The following is a 21,207-nucleotide window of genomic DNA, read 5'->3' on the forward strand; positions in this document are numbered from 1 at the left end:
AACCCCAGTGCTTTTCCCCAGGATCCTTGCATGGCTGGATCTTTTGAAACAACAAATGTCATCTACACAGAGAAGCTGTTTCTGACCACCCCAGCTGAAGTAGTAGTTCTCTCTTCCTTACCAGCTTTATCACATTCTGCCAGTTGACCTATTTATTGCCAATCACCTTTCTCTTAAAGCATGAGTTCTATAAGGGCAGTGATCTTGATTTTTGTTAAGGAAAAAAAAATTAAAATGGTAAGGAGGAGGACTTTTTATTCAAAACTCTAGCTTGTATGGGTATTACAATAGGGAAGAGAGATTGTGTCCAACCCTGAATATCACATCTCAAATATGATTTATTTTTCACTCATTTTTGGTCTATCACTACTCCAAGGTAATGATGAAAGAAACATCGCTATAAGTTACATCCACAAAGGTGTTTATGCAACTGCAAAGGTTTTTTTGTGGTTTTTTTTCCCAATTAGATGCTATTTTCATTCTTTTTTTTTTTCTTAAAGACTATAGTTTTCACATATTCTCTGCAACAAGATTTTAAGTATCCAGTTTCTTTTGTTCCTTTACATTTATCATTGGGTTCTGCATTGAGTAAGCTATAGGTGATGGCATTAGGCATTGTTTATTTACTACAAAATGTCAGAGCAGTGATAGCTGGACCCTTCAGGAATAGTAAGACGCCTAGATTCTCTGTGTATTGTATGGCTTCAGAATATTTCTTTTTCCAGTATTGTTCTTCCCTTATTCAATGTGTTAAGTATAAGGAAATATATTTTTTCCTATTTACCACACAGTCAGAGTGTGTCTATCTAGCTTTCTTTGTATTTACACTGTGAGTACATTTGGCCATAAAACTGATCTCCTGTGGTGAAATGTGTTGTGATATTCTGAAAGCTGTCATTTCTGAGTCAATCAACTAAATACCCACTAAAATACCCAAGCGTCTAGAAGATTTAGGAATATATTTACTATCTGGTATGCTGTATTTTATATAGTTTCATTTGATAGCTTCATAAATCCAGGTTTAAAAAAAAAAGAGAGAAATTCAAGAACTAAATCATATTTTAAAATAGAAAAGAGATTACATTTTAGCTTCAGCTTTGTGAGTGATTGGAAAAGAATACATCTCTCATTTCTTTTCCCCAAACAATGAGATTTCCTGATAGAGACATAAAAATATTTTTTATTTAAATCTTGAATTTTGGGGGCAAATTAATGCTAAATCAGAGGTATTTACATCATCTATACATTTAATCCAAAGTGGATACTTAAAGCTTATATAGATCTAACTGACGTTCTCCCAGGTGGTGAATTAATGTTATTCTAGTAGGAAGCAAAGTTGCACAGATATGCACAATGGAGGACTCACACTGATTGAACCTATCTGTACCCACACCGGCGCAGAGGACTCACACTGATTGAACCTATCTGTACCCACACCGGCGCAGATGTTGCTTGTCATTTCACTGCCAGTTGTCTCTATTTCTCTCCGTTCCACACACTGCAGAATGGGGTTTGGGAGCTCAGTAAATTATGATTTATTTTGTGACTAATGACTCGTTAGAGATTGAAGCTTTCTGTGCACTGTGTGTAGAAATCACATTGGTGTTTTTTTTTTTGTACAGGGTTTGAAAGGTGACTTGGGTCCCCGTGGAGCACCTGGCCCCAAAGGAGAAAAGGTATCAGACTCACTGAGAAAAGTGCCGATCTTTTCTCAGGAAACTCCCTAGAACCTGGGCAGTGACTTTTCATTGATGCCATTTAACTGCCAAAAGTTAATTTTGTTCACATGAACCAAAGGCTTTTATGTTAAAGGCATCTGAACAAGAAAAGCCTTTTTATTTTTTGGTTAATTAATTAGTTTGAGGAGACTAAATGCACAATTGCTAGTCAACATTAATTTGTGCTTATAAGATTTCCCTTTTCTCTTTCTTGCTTAACAGCATTGGGTATTCCATCCCCAAATTAGCAACCGTGTCCTGTATCAGGGAACTTTGCCAGGAACACTGAGCTGCTGCTGTAATGGTGAAGCAGGTGGCCTTTGGGGGGAAGAATGCTAATTTAGCATCTTAGTCTAAATGCTCCATTTCCTGCCACCTTTTCTTATATGCCCTTTTACTAGTTTAGTGGCATATTGGCAATTGACCTTGAAAAGAGAATTAAGAAATAGTAAAAGCAAGAGTCATTTGGCGCAAGGTCATTGGATGATCCCAATTTGATGAGAATAGTAGGCGTGGGTGTTTTGCACTATATGTAGTTCTCCACCATCAGCGCATTTAGAAATCTTTGTCTGTCGTCAATATTTACCTCTGCCTTAAAGCTGGTCTTGTAAATCGGTCCTCAGTGAGTCATTTAAGCTACATCAATGTTTCTTGACAAGGATTGGTCATTTGTATTCAGCCATTCCCCCAAATAGTGATTACACAATGCTGTCTTAACTTTTGAGCTGACTATATTAGATGAGAAAAGAGAAAGTTATAGAGATACTTTCAACCTGAGACTACAAGGTCCCAGTGCCCCATGCCACAGCATATGCTCTCCATCGTCTCCACTTAAATAAGGATTAGAGCCATGATGCTTGGTCTTAATGACTCAGAGTTCTTATGTATTAAACAGGGGCACTGATACAAGAAGGTGGCATATGGGTGGACATATTTACATATCAGAAAATAGTGAACTTTTAGATGGACCATTTTTTAAAGACGTTGACTCGTTTGTCAATACATCCATCTGGTAATTTGTATTCACATACATCAGCAAAGCAATGCTAGTATTTAAAAATACATAAATATGGGCAGAGCCTTTTACAATTAATGGCAAGTGCAATGCCAATGCAGCCGAGTGTTAGAAGAGGAAATGGAACCACTTCTTGCAGCTGGGAGGCATGAAGTGGGGACATCCATTTATTATTTCTGCTGATCCTCATACTAACTTTGTCAGAAAAAGTGCCCGTCATTATGACACGTCCCAGCTGTTGCATTGGCAAGTAATCATATTTGAAGAGATATTCTTTCTAATTTTGGTTCAGTGGACAAAAGTATAGAAATCAGATTATTTTAGCTTTTCAAAACAAGTCCTGCAAAAAGCATGAGCATGCACCAGGTGATATTTATAGCATGAGAGTTCAAAGCAGGTGATGCATCTCTCCGTGTGCTTTTATCAAGATAAACTTCTATTTTCCTTTTCTTCAGGATTTATTTATCTATTCAGATATTGTTTCTGTCTATTTAGAAAATTTATAAAGATTATGTGTAAAAAGAGGTTACTGGTAACTGCAACTTTAATTTATTTTAGGGTGAAACAGGACCTCCAGGACCACCAGCCTTAACTGTAAGTATGCTTTAAGTCAAAATGTAAAACTGAAATATGTTATCCTACTTATTATTTACACTACATCATGCTACACCAGAATTTTAACCCACATAGACTATTTTGAGAATTGATAGTGACTTCAGGGTGGAGTTAGCCAAACCTCCAAATGTTAAAAAATGGGGCATCTACTCACAGTAGTGACATACTTGAACTGAGGTTACATAAGTGGTTACCAGAAAAGTCTGGAAGCAGTACCTGTCCTGAGCAATACCTTTCTTCCTTCCCTGCGGTTCATAATTTTACCCCTTAGATGGTTGATTATACATTCTTAATAGAACATTTAAAGTTAATGGAAGCAGGGACAGTTCTGCATACTCTACAAACTGAAAAAGAACAAAATAAATCATAATCACCCAGTGGTAAGAACAGTTACCTATTTAAAGTGGATTGTTACATTTCCCCACACCTGTCCAAGACTATTGTTTTTTTTCTGTATGATTTGATTATAAGATTTGAAAATGATAAAATGGCGATATTTCAGAAACACGTTTATGAGAAAAATTTATAATGTGCACACAGTGGGGTTATTTTCATTTAAATAGTTCATCATTTATTAAGAACTTAATCATAAATATGTAATCATTTTATATTTATATACAATTTACTACTATAGATCTTGTTCCTAGGCCATTAAGGATTCTCATTTAACTTAAAGAATTGATTTAAGAATGACTCTAAGCCTAATAGAAAAGAAAAAAAGTTTTTAATTAAAGAATGATCGTTTATAGCCTGAGGTCTCTCGAATTTAATGTTGGTGTGACTTAATGACATAAGTTAAGAATTTAAGTCATCGTTTTTCAAAGACCTGTCCTGGTTATAAAAGCTCACATTGAAAAAAGTCTTCTAGCATCTGGATGGAGCTTTTCCCAACAGAGCAGAACAGGAATCTCAAAAGCTGTGTATGGCTTTGGTAACATTTACGTGTCGCTATATAATAGACAATGTCATTTGGACAATACTTTAGTAATGTCTTAGACCAAGCATGTCAAACTTGTGGCCCACAAGGAATATTTTTGTGGCCCGGCCAATATAATGGTATGTAAAAAAAGTTTTAATAAAAATTTCATAACTTAAATTTTACATTATCCTGTTATACATAATTATTAATAACAAACTACAACGTTCACTAATGACTGATTACTATAATCATATTGCATTCATTTTCCTATGCACCTTACGCACTGGCACACCATTTCTCTCCACTAATACTAGCAGGGAATATTTTAGCAGCTGATTGTCACATCATTAGTCTTGTACTGACTTGTTTGGTGTGCACAACAGGAAATATTTCACTTTTGGAGAATAAGAAAAATAGGTTTATTTGTGTATTGCTTATTAATTTGTGTAGTTTATTCATTGTCTGATAAGTTAATGTTCAAGAAAAAACATTAATTTTTATAAAAATGTTCTATTATTTTATGTTAATGGTTACTCATTTATTTTAGCCCTCTGTATTCAGCATGTCTCTATAAAAATAATCCTGTTTCTATGAAAATTGAAGCTTTTGTGTGTTTTTTTTGGCCCGTATAAACTTAAACCTTGTTTATTTGGCCTTGGTTAGCTTTTGAGTTTGACATGCTTGTCTTACACATAGTCTTTGCAGTGCTTACTTAAGGGACAAGTATAAATAGAAAAATCTAAGAAACCAAAAAGATGACTTTATTAGGAATAACCAAATTCTATTTGCAATGGAATTCTGTGCTTGAAGCTTTTGTTTTCAAGATGGGAATAAAATCTGTGTATTTAGAGGAAGCTTTCTCTGTACATTATTCAATTTTTATACTATGTGGAATTTATTTTTAAAATTATTTGGCAGTGATTTGGGGTTAAGTCCCCTGCTTGTTTCTCTTCAGTCAAGTGATTTGCTCAACCAGTTCCAAAATGCAGTTTATCAGTGTATCAGTTCACCGCATGTGCAGTTTTGGCTCTGTAATCAGAAAGTTGTATTGGATGGTATCAGTTTTGTAGATTTTTAAATGACAGCTGATGTCTTCCTGCCAAGTAGCACCCTATAGGTGTCTCTTGGCACTACTCAGCTGGCAGATACTGAGCGGTACAAGCTAATGTTTATACTTAACTAAGGATATGTCAAGGCAAAACGACAATGAAAGGAAATGTTTTATTTCATAAAGGAAAAAAATTTGTACTATTTGGATATGACCATCTGTATACTTGGCATTACTTTATTTTATTTTTTTAAATATATTTTATTGATTTTTTACAGAGCAGAAGAGAGAGGGATAGAGAGTTAAAAACATGGATGAGAAACACTGATTAGATGCCTCCTGCACGCCCCTACTGGGGATGTGCCTGCAACCAAGGTGCATGCCCTTGATTGTAATCAAACCTGGGACCCTTCAGTCCACAGGACAACAATCTTATCCACTGAGCCAAACTGGTTAGGTCAGCATTACTTTATTAATGTAGATAATCAACTGTTAACTTTGAAATAGGGATGAACTTAAATGAATGCCGAATTACCATGCACACTAAATATTTAATTGATCTTATAATGCACATTGATACATTTTAATGAAGTGATTGATAACAGTCTCAAGGAAGCCACAATGACTGAGTCTATTATATTTGAATGAAATGAGGCACCAAACCCTGGCTGGTGTTGTTCAATGGTTTGAGTGTCTTAAATTCCTAATCAAGGGCACATACCTGGGTTGCAGATTTGATCCTCAGCCCCCATTGGGAAGCATGCAGGAGGCAACCAATCGGTGTCCTTTTCTCACATTGATGTTTCTGTCTCTTTCTCTCTCCTTCCCTCCCTCCTTTCCACTCTCCCTAAAAATCAATGGAAAAATGCCCTAGGGTGAAAATTAACAAAAAAATAAAAAATAAAGAAATGAGGCACTAATATATAGGAGTGAATAAACTTAGAGTTCAACCACGGTGATTCTCATAGCTAGCTGCACACTAAACTCCACGGGAGAGCTTTAAAATGTACCAATGTGTGCCTCCACCCTGAGAAATTATAATTCAATAGATATGATGTGGAACCAGTACGTTTATAAAGCTCTCCAGGTAATTATGTATGCAGTGGGAGTTGAAAGCCACTGTTTCTGGCACTATAATGGAACGAGCTTTCTTTTCCTACTTGGAAAATTCCTTGAGACTTTTGAAGAAAGCCTAGCTTTCATCTTAAATTCAACTTAATGTGTTGTAATAAAGAAATAGCTCTTTCCATTTGGGAGGCATAATAGTAAAACTAAAGTGAGACTGAAGCCTGTTTGGTTAAGTGGAGGAAATGAGGGCTAGGAAGGTATCTTTAATTATAGCCTTAACCTAACCATTCAAGGACTCCTGTGGGCTCAGACTGAAGACAATCTCAAAATTTAATGTGCATGTGAACCTTAGGGGTCTTGTTTAAATGCACATTTCATTCCATAAGTCAGAGGTGGGGTGGCTAAGATTCTACATTTGTAATGAGAGGATGCGGATGCTACTGGTCCTCAGACCACACCTGGAGTCACAGGGCTTAACATCTAACTATGCTGCAGACTCCACTTCCTTCCACAGATCGGTGCTTCTCCACCTGTAGTGCACATTAGAATCACCTGAGGTGCTTTAAAGGCTCCAATTCCCAGGCTGAACCTTATGCAAAAAAATAAAAATAAAAATGAGAATCTCTCATCTGTTTAATTCCCCCCCCAGCACTTCCAATGTGCAGCCAAGGGTGAGAACTAATGCTCTGAAGGCGTGTCGAATACTTTTCTCCACAGCTTCCTCTTTCAGAGGCGGAGCCAACATTTTAGAATTACTCCTTACTTCAGCATCTGTATCAAAAACACCCAACCTGACTACTTTCAGAAGCACTTCCAGGAAATGCAGACTCTCTATTAGTACCGGTGATTTGGTTCCTGATTAATTGATTCTAGAGGATGACCAGGACCTTCCATCTGCACATTTACAACCCACTTGTACGTCCATCAATAATCCTTTTTTTAAAATTAATTTCTTTATCATATATTTGTCCTCAATCCCCCCCATTCCATCCCCCCCCTCACTCATGCCCCCACCCCCTATTGTCCTTGACCATTGGTTGGGCTCATATGTGTGCACATAAGTCCTTTAGTTGATCTCTCCCTTTTATCCCCACCCTCCCTTTGAGGTCTGACAGTCTGACCCATGGCTCATTATCTCTGGGTCTGTTCTTGTTCACCAGTCTATGTTGTTCACCATTTCCCCTAGATGAGTGAGATCATGTCCTACTGGAAATATACTTATAAGAATAAAAAATGAGATAAGTAATAATCGTTATGCTGAAAGGCATTTGAGCAGGACTCAGCATTAGCAAGTCCAGCACATAGAACCTCAGAGACCAAGCATACAGACCTGAACTGCCCTGAATAAATACGGGTGGGAAATGTTGAACCCTTTTTTCCCTGGAAAGCATTCACACCATATTTGTTTTGGTTTTATTTGAATTTTGCTTAATAAGAAATTGAGAGCAATAGTAATTGAGCACACTGAAACACTAAGTTTACTGATGCAAGGTAATCCTTTTGGATACAGGACTTTTTTAGGATTGTGTTTATCACTGGTATTTTCATGTCCCTGCGGATTACTGTGCTTTGGCTATTATTTTAAATTTTAAAAATCATGTAGAACCATTTTATTTCATAAATCCAATATATAAAACTATCCATCTATTTTAATGAAATGTTACTTTGTTTCTTGGTTATACTTTCCTTTGAACTGGTGGTATAAAATTGGGTCTTCGTGGAGGAGATGGATAAAGGAATGAAAGAAGCCAAGTGTAGAAGAAATAAGGAAAGGCAACCTATGAAATGGGAGGAAATATTTGCAAACCATATATCTGATAAGGGGTTAATATCCAAAATATATAAGGAATTCATATAATCCAATAGCAAACACACACACACACACACACACACACACACACACACACAGATAATTACATCGACTTTTTTTTTTTTTCAAAAAAGACATACAAACTGCCAACAAGTACATAAAATGATTCTCAACATCACTACTCATCAGGGAAATGTACATCAAAACCACAGTAAGAAATCCTCTCACATATGTTAGAATGACTATTATAAAAAAAAACAAGCAAAAATTTGTTGGTGAGGATGTGGAGAAAAATGAAACCCTTGTGTATTGTTGGTGGGATTGTAAATTGGTGCAGCCACTATGGAAAATAGTGTGGAGGTTACTCAAAATATTAAAAATAAAATTACCATATGATCTGAGTACATATCTAAAAGAAATGCAGTCCTATCTCAAAGAGACAATCTGTATTTCCATGTTCATTTCAGCATTCTTCAGAATAGCCAGGAGATTCAACCAACCTAAGTCTATTGATAGATGAATGAGTAAATGAATATACAATTATCCAGCCATAAAAAGAAGAAAATCCTCCCATTTGCAAGTGCATGGATGGACCTTGAAGGTCTTATGCTAAGTGAAATAAATCAGAAAGACAAATACTAAATGTTTTCACCTATATGCAGAACCAAATTTATAGGAACAGATCATAGAATTAGGGTTGCTGAGGTGGAGAATGAGGGAAATTGGAAAATATTGGTTGAGGATAAAAACTTAGAGTTATGAGTAAGTTCTGGGGACCAAATGTATAGCATGGTAACTACTGTTAACAATACTGTATTAGATATTTGAAAGTTACTAACAGACTAAATCTTACATGATATCAACACACACACACACACAACACACAAAGGTATTTATGTTAGATGATGGAGTTGTTAGCTAACCTAATTATGATAATCATCTCACTATATATGTGTGTATAAAATCAGATTGTATACCTGACTCTTACACAATATTATATGTCAATTTTATCTCAATAAAACTGGGGGGAGAGTGAGTTCTTGATGAGTTTAAAATGTCTCTTCTGTTGGCATTTATAATTTTCAAAGCAGACATTAGAGTGCACTTATACATAAACCTAGGTGGAATAGCCTACAGTACACCTATGCTATGTTATGGTATATTGCTCCTACGCTATAAGCTGTATGTCATATTACTGTACCAAACAACACAAGATTAAACCAAGTACAAGAGGAAATGATGTGATTAAGAGACAAAGTAAGTATGAGATGTATGAGACTGCTGCCTGGGTAACAGGCATACTGTTATACAGCAAACTTTTTATTTATAGGTAAAGAGACTATACTCTAAAACAGGGATGGGGGACCTTTATTTGGCCAAGGGCCAGTTAGATATTTGTAACATCATTGCTTAATATAATTCACTTAGTATAAATTTATGTTGCTATGAAAAAAAACAAACCTCCTAGACTTGAATTTTGAGTCCTGCCTGCGGTTGCCTTGGCAGGGCCAGGCCAAATAATGTCATGGGCTTTATACAGCCCACAGGCTGCACATTCCCCAGCCCTGCTCTAAAATAAGCATAAAAAAATATGGACATGGAAAAAAATTGTCATGAAAGCCTGGGGTGAAGTGGGGGCTGGGTGGAGAGGGGCAAAGTTGGGGAAATTGGGTGACATCTGTAATACAGTCAACAGTAAAGAATATATATGTGTACATGTATTATGTATAATTATAATAATAAAAGCATAATATGCAAATCAACCGAATGGCCGAACAGCAGAAAGACTGTCCAGATGACCACGCTATGACACGCACTGAGGCCAGGCCAGCCATGGCGGGTGCCATTGGATTGGTTGCGGGGGTCCCACAATCGCCCTGCAGAGGGAGGCCCAGGCCACCGGTGGCGGGGCAATCAATCGGGCTGGGGAGGGCTCCATAATCACTCCAAAGAGAGAGGTCTAGGCCACCCTCCATGGGGTGATTGATTGGAGGGCTCCACGATCAATCACCCCAAAGAGGGAAGCCCAGGCCACCGGCCTGCAGGCTGCAGTAGATGGGCAGGGCCTCCCTCTTTGGAGCAATCGATAGAGGAGGTGGACTGTGAGAGGAGCAGGCTGGGCTGAGGGACACCCCTCCCCAGTGCAGGAATGTCATGCACCAGGCCTCTGATGTGTGTGTGTGTGTGTGTGTGTGTGTGTGTGTGTGTGTGTTTACATATATATGCACACATAAACCAATAACTTAGTTATTTATTATCATTATCAAGTATTATGTACTGTCCATAATTTTATGTGCTACACTTTTATACAACTGGCAGCCCAGTACCCTATATTTATGTGGGCTAAAACCAACACTGAATAAGGAAAACATGTAATAACTTCCAAGTTTGTTTAAAAAACAATGTATCTAAGATTATAATGAAAACTTATGTTAAAGATCCATTCTGGTTTATTTGTATTTTTCAATTTTGGCATTTTACATTAACCTTTTCTTGACATTTAAATATAACTATAAATCTTTACATTTCAATATGCAGCTATAATAAGTACAGATCCTTTGGTTCTTTGTCGTTTGTTGTTAAAATCTTAATTCTGTGTAAATGTAGTGTGTCTTTCCATATAACTTCCTAAACTTGTGTATACGTTTTATGTCCTTACTATTTACTCACTATTTCCAGCTTCTCCTCAAATAAATATACTGCTGTTTTCATAGTCAAGTTTTGCTAAAATCCTTACCAGAAGCGAGGCCTTATTAAAATGAGGCAACTGGTTAATACTTCTTTCCTTCTCTTCTCTTTTGGCCTTTGCGTGTCATGTCAGAAGAGATGGGTGGAGAAAGGCAGGACAGTGCTACCTCACATCATTTACCCACTAATTTTAGTTCCCAAGGAACATGACTGTGTGGCTCTGGCCCTGTCTCTTTGGGGAGTTATTAAAGACTCATTCAGATGGCACCAAATGTTTACACAAGAAGCCAAAGGTTTAGAGAGTCAACAGTGCAAGTGTCTTAGACGTGCTTACTAAATGAGACTTTAAATGCCAGTTCCTTAGGGCCCAGAGAAATCCAGCTTAAGGGAAAAAGGCACAGAGATGGAGGACAGATTTCACCCTATGAAAGCTACCTAAATACCATAAGCAACTGAGAGGAAACTGCAGCTGCTTGTTTATAAGTCAGATGACATACAAATTAAAGATGGCCCTAATGCACAAGAGACAATACAGTATTCATATAAGGGAAGCCTTGCAATATCTTTTTTAAAAAATATATATATTAGCATAAACAAGGTGCAGAAATGATCAGTAGATAAGATGGCCCCTTCCATCCCTGCCTCCTTCCTTTTAACCTGCCCAGTTACTCAAATTCTATGTGTCAGACACTACACAAGGTACTGTTTTTGCCTTTTTGGAACCTATTAGGTTTAAGAAAAAAGCAACCAGTTGGTTATAAAATTGCTCATTTTTAAACTGATCATTTGAAATTAATACATAAATGTCCTACAAGTATTTGTACAACTATAGTTATGCTGGTACTACACAAAAACATTTAGTTATTTCTGAAAAAATATTTTTTACTAGAATTCTAATGCTATAATTTGGTTATTCACTTTAAATACATTTAAATCACAGACTCAACTATTAAATAATTATTTTTTTACTAAAATTTCTAAGGAACTGTAACCATCTCTTTTTAAAATTTTATTTTATTGATGACAGTATTACAGGTGTCCCCCAATTTCTCCCCCCTTTACTTCCCTCCTCCCAGCCCCTGTCCCACCCCAGGCCTTCTCTTTTTAAGTGAATGAAATATTGTATTCTTGTTAAATGTGCATGAAGCATAATTTCTCTTTCTGTTCTGACTAGGATAAACATATGTTCTGTAGCATAGTAATTAACAGGCAATTCAATTTAACATTGTTTTAGATTTCCTTCATATTAAAATATGGGTTATTTATATGCTCTTTCTATGAATTGCCTGAATTTGAATTAATACTATTAGCCTTAAAATGTTTCAGAATTCACATTAAATTCATTGTTAACTTTCTGAAATTGGCGATCCAGCTCAATGATGTTTAGGGTACGAGTGAGCCAGTAGAAGAAAAGCAGTTGAAATTTTATTAAAAACCCAGCCTTCTTCTAAAATTTGAGGGCAAAAGACATATAAATGAATTTGTTGATTAAAATAGAAAGCATTTCTATACTATAAGGCTATTTTTATTGACTCTATGAAGAAATATAGTGGAGTTGATGCTTAAGGCCCTAGAAAGATTTATGTTTAGCCTGAGAGAAGATTTATATTGTAGAAAACCTACCATCAGTTCATTTGTCAGGGAGGTGATTTATATATCTTCCATCGGATGCATGATTTAAGAATAGCTCCTTCTGCCCTTCTGTTTATAGTTTGATTCTGTTTCAAAAGACATTTTAAAATGTTTTCATCAGAATTCTAAATTATGTATTTTAAAACTTAGTCAAATTTTCTATCCTAAAAGTGCTCTACTTTGGCATTTTGGTACTTTCATGAAAGAACTATTTTATGTCATGATATTTAGCAATTTAGAAAAAACATTAAAATGTATCTTATGTGCCAATGGAAAATTATAAAATAGAAAAGACTTTTAAAAAATTATATGCATAAAAATGTGTACTTAAGTCATGAATCTACACAGAAATTACTTTAACTCAATTCCACTTTATTTAAGAATTTAACATTTTTTATCTATAAAATTGAATTTTAAAATGATTGCTCTCTAAAAGGATTAGAACTATATTTATTCCAATTAACTATTCAACTGTTTTAACAAACCAAAAATTCATGAAATGTAGTTTAGGAGTCATGCAGACCTGAATTCAGTTGCCTCCTGCACACCCGCTACTAGGGATGTGCCCATAACCAATGTACATGCCCTTGACCGGAATCAAACCCGGAACCTTTCAGTCCTCAGGCTGACGCTCTATCCACTGAGCCAAACCGGTTTCGGCAATAATATTTTTTCTTTAAATTCTTTTTCATCACATTATTTTAAAAAGTTAGAGATTAAATATAAAGAATTATTTAATTAAATCAGATGTATTTCCAATATAGAGCAAGGTTTGACTTACCAGTGTCAAGAACTGTGAAAGGTGTGAAATTGGTTTCCCTGCTGCTAGGCCTCAGGAGTAATCCATTGGTACTGACACACAGTATGTTTGTGTCACAACTGAGGAACTCCATGCTCAGGAAACCCAGCTCTTTCATAATGGTCTACAACAGTGGTTCTCAACCCTTCTAATGCCATGACCCATAGGTTGAGAACCACTACCAGGGTCGTCTAAGACCATCAGAAAACACAGATATTTACATTACAATTCATAAAAGTAGCAAAATTACAGTTATGAATTAACAATGAAAGTAGTTTTATGGTTGGGGGGTCACCACAACATGAGGAACTGAATTAAAGGGTCGTGGCATTAGAAAGGTTGAGAACCACTGGTCTACAAGGAAGCCTTCTCTTTGCCCCAGAGGGAGACATTTTCTTTAATATTCAGAACATTAAGCAAACCTGCCCTTTGTTTTTCAATAGAAACAGCCTTAATAAGAGAGTGCAGAACAAAACGGCATTTAGTATCTCCCTCATAAGACACGCAGGAACATGAAAAACCCTGGAAAGATTCATTGTCTCCCAACAATATTCCTCCCTCTTTTTTTTTTTTTTTTTAAATATATTTTATTGATTTTTTACAGAGAGGAAGGGGGAGAGATAGAGAGCTAGAAACGTCGATGAGAGAGGAACATCGACCAGCTGCCTCCTGCTCACCCCCCACCGGGAATGTGCCCGCAACCAACGTACATGCCCCTGACTGGAATCGAACCTGGGATCCTTCAGTCCGCAGACCAATGCTCTACTACTGAGCCAAACCAGTTTCGGCTCCTCCCTCTTTTCTGTGTTACTGACTTGACTTCTGGCAAATTTTCCTGTGAGTATGCTACTCCATCAACCATTCTGATTATCCCTACAAGCAGAGGCTAAGACCAAAAGTGTTCAGTTTGTCTCATATGGCATTTATTATGGGCTACCATTAATGACCCCAAGCAAGTAGATGAGGCCAACCTATAGGACCCCAGACCCCACCAGCTAAACAAATCTTATAAATTACCCAAATTCACCTTAGAAAGCCAGATTATTTTCTCCTTAAGTTTCTGAATTGATCTTTCCCCTAGATGTGAGGCAGCAATCCAAATTCATCAACAAGGACACGACATCTTAATAAAACTTACAGAGACCCATTCTGTCTTCCTCATTAGCCAAATGAGTGCTGAGCGAGCAATGTGCTAAACCAAGAGGCCATTATCTTTTTGGTCTAGGACATGTCAGTCAAGTCAACAAGAGCATTTGGTGGCAGAGCCAGAATTAAGTTGGCACTTTCTAGGTCGCCTTTTGGATAGACAACTACCTGAAGGGTAAAAATATAGTTCAGAACATAGAGCAGTTAGTGACTCGCAAGACAAGTAGAAATGCAAACTAATGGATGGAGAATTGTCACCAAGAATTCTCTTATGCATGCTATACCTTTTAAAACAAACCCTAGCAAATGGTTGTTCTTTTACCACAGTATTACTAACCTTACTACTGCCCCATTCAGCTCCTCACCTAGTCTAATCCTCAGATGGCTTTCTGGGGCTTGGCTATTTTTACTTCCCTTCAGGCTGTTGATTTTTCATTCCATTTTTTTTTTTATAGAATGCCACCCTGTTTTACAACCACTTATTAGTTTCCTAATATATTCTGGAAGGTTTAATACCTCTATGTATAAAAAACATAAAAGTGATTCTGTGTTTTAAATCTGGTGAGATTGACCTGAAACTCCATTCATGCACTATGATGATGCATATTCACATAAATGTTATGCTCCAAATATTTCTTTGGAAGTGGAAGTAGAATACATTGGAAGTGGGGTAGAGTTTTGGGTCAGACATATTTGAGTTTGATTCAGGTCCCCCTCTTATTTGCAGTGTTATTTTAGGAAGTTTTTCTCATCTATGAAAGGGAAAATTCTATTTCTTAGTGTTGTTAGAATTAAATAAAATCACTTACGTAAAATGATTAGTGGGATTTCTGACAATAGCAGGTACTCAATGCCAATTCTTTAACCTCTTCCTAATTTGGTATTGTGAGTGAGTGAAGGTTTTTAAAAGATTTGTTGAAATGACGATGGGCTTCTGTCTTTTGATTCTGTGCAAGTATGAAAGTCTTTTTATGGGTTGTTTGTATTATCTTTTTACCCACTACTGTTTGTATTCTTGTTATAGCTTTATATTAGTACAGTGACTCTCAAATTATCTTGATTTGTTCACTTGATACACTATTCTTTTTCAGAAGCTTGAAAATAACTTTCTGATTCCTCCATTTTATTGAAATATTATGAAAACAATAATTGCAATTTACTTTCATGCTAACTTTCTAGTGTTTGATTGGTAGCTTGAAAATGAAGTGATTTGTTTCTGGCTTTGATAAATCAGTTCTGCTTACTTGGAAAACATATTGTGTTGCCAACCCAACAGGTTGAAGAGTGACATAGGAACAATATCCTGAAGGGTCAATATGACACATCACAACTAATCTTATAATGCCACTGGCACTGAATTGAAGTTACTCTGACACAGCCTTAAGTTAACCAATCATTAAGTAGGTGTGATTATGAGGGGTAAATGTTTTACTCCATTTCTAAATTCTTTTATTTAAAGAAATATGTATAAGACTGATTTGTCCATTGACCTACAATATACACCATGCATTACTGAGACCTTGCAATTGTGGCTCAGTTGGTTGGAGCATCGTCCTGTACACTGAAAGGTTGTGGGGTTTGATTCTGGTCAGGCCACATACCTAGGTTGCGGATCCAATCCCTGATATGAGAAAATAATAGATCAAATTCTCTGTCCTTTTCTCTCTATATCAATAAGCATGTCCTCAGAAAAGATTTTTAAAAGCAAAAAGAAGTTATCCTTGAGATGTATTTAACTAAGTCTGACAAGTTAATATTTTCAAAAATTAGTCTTTTTTTATCAATATAAAAACTTATCTATTAAAAGCTGATAAATAGATAATGTAACTACTTTACTGATTAAATAATGCATAAATTACTAAAATGCACTATATAGTTAAATCTTAATTCCTAGGAGAAAGTACTTAAATGTATGTTTTTAGTATTGAAAATTTTTTATTAAAGTATGCAGCATTTTCCCCTCTTAAAAGTTTGGCTTTCACCAGCTTACTCAGTTGTAACTTGGCCTGATATTGTATGAATCATCATTCCAGTTATCTGCATTAAATACCTGAGTCTTTCATGTGATGTGTGAACATCTCTGTATTGAGTTATGTTTTAACCCTGAAATTACTAGATTAAGTTTTCTTCATTCTGGTCATTTGTTCCTTAACCCACACACAAAAGTTATTGATGATATTACATTTGGACTTACATTTCTATTATGCTGTCCATTCCTCAGAAAACATCAGAATGCATTTAAAAACAGCCTACTAGAATGTGTAGATTATTCCCGTTTTGTGCAATGGAACCATGTTTCCATGTGGACACTCACCTGTGGAAAATCCAGTCCAGAAATACAGACTGTTATTTGATCAGACTAATCATTAAAACTGAATAAATCATATATATTTTCCCTCATAAATCATTAAGACATGATACAAGTGAATTTGACAGACCATAGCCTATCAATTTATTTTTACTTGTCAACAGACCTTTGAGTCCACAAAAATCAAATGACTTCATTTATTAGGTGAAGCAAATAAAGCAAATCTACACAGTTTTTCATAGTCTAGAATAATTACAAACATGATATGACCAAAATGTGAAATTACTTATGACAAATAAAAGTAAATCAAGAATAATTACCAAATGTGAAACTACATTATTTTAAATGATAACATTTTAAGTAACTTGGTTGGTTCCACTTCTTATTAATAAATGGTTTGATTAGAATTCAGGGGTCTTCAAACTACGGCCCGCGGGCCACATGCGGCCCGCAGAGGAGTCTGATCCGGCCCGCCAGGTTTTTTGGGCAGTGAGCGCAGCCGAGGTGTTACAGTAGGAATTAGTAGTTCATATAGTCCGGCCCTCCAGCTCTCTGAGGGACCGTGATCTGGCCCCCACTTTAAAAAGTTTGAGGACCCCTGGATTAGATGCTTTAATCTTTTCAGTTCATGTTGTTGTTTTTCAAAAACTAAGTATTTAATGCTCATCACTAAGAGATAAATCAAAGAATTCAGGTTGTATTTCTTCCTCTAATGAAGGACTAACTTCTTCATATAGAAGTATAAGAATTATAACTTGAATTACTTTTATATCAAGTGGGATTTGTTGATGAATAATGTAAGTTTCTAAATTGGAATTTCTGTAATTATGACAATTAATGTTCTCACTATAGCAGAAGTACCAAGAGAAGTATAAAGAATCAGAATCTTAGCAGTCATTCATCCATTTAACACCTACTAAATGCAATCCATTATGCTAGGTAATATACAAAGTGGAAGGGAACCAAGAATATATACAATTTATGAAGTGGAATGTCTCAAATAAGGGCAAAAAATCATTGTTAGAGAAAAGAACAGAATCCAATTTACAGACTATCTAATCTATTAGTTAATTTATAATACTTTTAGTTTAATTGACTGAATCAGTATAGACTAAGGTCATGCTGTTTCAGAATCTATATAACAAAAAGAAATGTGATTTCTGAGTTCAAAAGCATAGAAAAAGATTATTATTAAAATCTATCCCTGCATCCACATGAGACCATAATTCACTTATGTCTCGTGTTTAAAATGCTGCCAAGACTTTAGAATGAAGTTAAGTTTTGAAAGCACTAAAAATGACCTCTAATTTTTAAATTGTCAAAGGTAGGGTAAAATTGTCCATCTAGTTATGAAACCTGTTTACTGTAAATGATAATGATTGATTGAAGCATTCCTGCCCACACAGATATTTCATTGAGTATTCTTTCTAGTGACAGTTCTTATTTTTCTCTTGCCAGTGTTACTAGACAGGCTTGAAGGGCTTCTTTCGGTATATGGAAGAGATTCTATTGTTGTTTATTCAAAGACACCTATTTCCTAGCATGCACTGACAACTGCTTATGATAAAATGATAGGCTTTTGAAATATAACATAGAATTTCTCTTTCTGAATACTTACACACCCCGAGGGAAATTCTTTCTTGTGTCATTATACTTCTGTGAAATAACATAAAAATGGTTGCTCCTTTAATTTATGAGCATAAAGTCTTAAATGCCACTTCTCAGAACTAATATGAAAATCTCTTCCCATGACTGGACTGCATGCCTTTTATATTTTTATTTATTTGCTTTTTGTAGTTTGTTCTGATGTCTCCAACTTATAAAATGTGTTCCCATTGTTCTCATATTAAAGCATGAAACTTTCTATAATAACAGATAAAGTCTGTTTTCAATTTTAATTTTATGTACTCTATTTGAAGCACAAAAAATGCCCTAGTGGCATGTTAAGAATTTATTCAGTTTTTGCTTAATCTTATGTTTCAAGTCTATGAAGTATATTCCAAAGCAATAATCATAACAGTTAAAATACACTTACTTGCACAACATTTTTGTTGAAGTCAGTTTTAGATATATGTTCCTCAACATTCCTGGCAAGGGAGTGTAAATAATACATTAAAATGAGACTTTCCTTGTTCACTTGAGCTCCCTTCTTTGGTTGAGAAGTTATGAATATGGCTTGCCTCTTTTCACAATTTATCTGTGTTCACATGCAATTAATCTAACCTATTAACTCTACTAAACATCTGCTGTATTTGTTAAACACTTCAAAATTATGTTCTGAACCAGTTAATTCTAAGTAATTTCCCAGTTAAATATTTACAGGAGCTTCCCTGATGATAAGCTCTAGTCTGTCTTAAATAATCTGCCAATTGTCCAGAAAAGGCTGTGTGAAATGGGACCCTCTATAACAGGTATCCACTGAAACTTAGAATGGCTTAACTGGACTGAACTGTTTGTGCATATTTTTATCCTAACCCAAAGAGGTAACAGCCTCATGAATTTCGCTATTGGTCAACATTTTTATTGTCCAGAATTCCACTTAAAAAAAAAAAAAAAAGCCTGATAGACACATGCAGATGTTTACATTGTGACTATTCTAAATATATTCTCAAGTTTCTCTTTCCAAAAAGTAAAAAATCTTTACATTTGTGGAATTTAGGAATAAAACAATTTACAGCTATTTTTATAGCAGACTAACTGGATGGAAAAAAAGTAGAAAGAAATAGATAGGTATTATTCTTCAACCAATTAAATCAAAGAAAATAATATACACATTATGCAGATGTGCTATGTGCATAGTTACTAAAGGTATGATTTTCTAACTAGAAAAATGTTATAATCTGTTAAATCTCAAATAGTCAAGTAGAGGTCAAAGATTTAAGTAAGTTTCATAACAGAGGCGATGTTATAGGTGGTAAATGATAATTCTTAAATGAACTAACTGTAAGACAGTTTACTCTTTGTCATCAAGGAATGGAATGATCACTTTTTATGAGGAATGAAGAGGAGACTGAAGGTATTAAAGTCCAAGTCCAAGTTTTAAAACTGAATATGAATATATGGACAGCAGAAACCTATTTCCTACCACCACCACCTATTATTATTTTATCACTGCGTTTTCTTTTTCTTTCAATTTACTAAGTGTTTATTGAGTCTCTTCTGTGTATGGTAGAAGATAGTGGGGGTGGGGGGGAAATGAATCCTCTGTCCTCTGGGAAGGAGGGAGGGAGAGGTAGAAGAGGATAAAGAAGGGATAAATGGTCATGGAAGGAGACTGGACTTGGAGAAGTAAACACACAATACAGTATACAGGTGATGTATTGTAGAATTTTATACCTGAAACATATATAATTTGTTGTTGTTGTATTTTGTTAATCCTCACTCAAAGATTCCCCCCCCCCCCCCATTGATTTTTAGGGAGAATAGAAGGAAGGGATGAGGAGGAGAGAGAGAAACATCCATGTGGGAGAAACACATGGATTGGATTGGTTATCTCCCACACATGCCTTGACTGGGTCAGAAATCAAACCTGCAACCCAGGTACATGCCCTTGACCAGCAATCGAACACAAAACCCTTCTGTGCCCAGGCTGACACTGTAACCACTGAGATACACTGGTCAGGGCTGAAACCTATATAATTTAATTAACCAATGTCACCCCAATAAGTTTAATTAAAAATAAATATATAAGTAATCCTCTAGAACTCTTAGTTAATTAAAATAATAAGTAAAATACATGCATAATGGCATTTACAAGACCATAGTAAGAATGAATTATGGGAGAGATCTGAGACAAATGCTGGGCTCTACCCAAGTTTAATTTAAGTAGGCTAGAGCTTCAGTATATCTGTAATTGTCATAGTATGTGGTAAGTAAGTCCATTTTTAGACTTTACTAAATGAGGGGAGTAGTGAGCTGGATAATTTAAATAATAACTCATCACCAAATTTTAATGCATTATAAAAAATACGATTTTTCTGCAGTTGTTGGCCTGTACTTTACTAATGACAATATCATATAATTTTTCTTTATAAATTTCAAATAATATTTTATAAAGGGCAGCCCAAAAATATTCTGAACATTAATGCAATGTGGCTAGGGATTAAAAATTGGTCATGAATAATTCAAATACTGAATATTCCATTGGAAATTAAAAATAATTTTCAATAGGTCCTAGAGTTAGCATAGGTTAAGGGTGAAGGGAGGATTCAGAATCATGAAGATCCAAGTGGCATATAAGTGGGTTATATATGTGAGTGAACTTTATCTTACTGTTTGGACATTGCTCACAAAATGTTCTCATATATATTTTTTAATCTCATATATATATTTTAACATTTTACATCAATTTTAATATTTTTACATTATGTAAACTTTTGTTATGTAACTTCTTCAGAAAGTAAAGGAAGTGAAACTTTTATTACTGATATATGTGGCTCAG

General features: G+C 35.4%; 1 protein-coding gene across 1 annotated transcript in view; it reads left to right on the forward strand.

The window, feature by feature from the left end:
* The window catches only part of COL19A1 (collagen type XIX alpha 1 chain), a 276,934-nt gene that overhangs the window by 121,564 nt on the left and 134,163 nt on the right, over window positions 1–21,207 (forward strand). The window contains exons 13-14 of the mRNA XM_084890396.1: window positions 1,623–1,676; window positions 3,292–3,327. Of these exons, the coding sequence (XP_084746522.1) occupies window positions 1,623–1,676; window positions 3,292–3,327 (90 nt within the window). The remainder of the gene's footprint in view (window positions 1–1,622; window positions 1,677–3,291; window positions 3,328–21,207) is intronic.

This window comes from Pipistrellus hanaki, assembly GCF_964339955.1.
Source record: "Pipistrellus hanaki genome assembly, chromosome: 7".
Taxonomy (NCBI): Eukaryota; Metazoa; Chordata; class Mammalia; order Chiroptera; family Vespertilionidae; genus Pipistrellus; species Pipistrellus hanaki.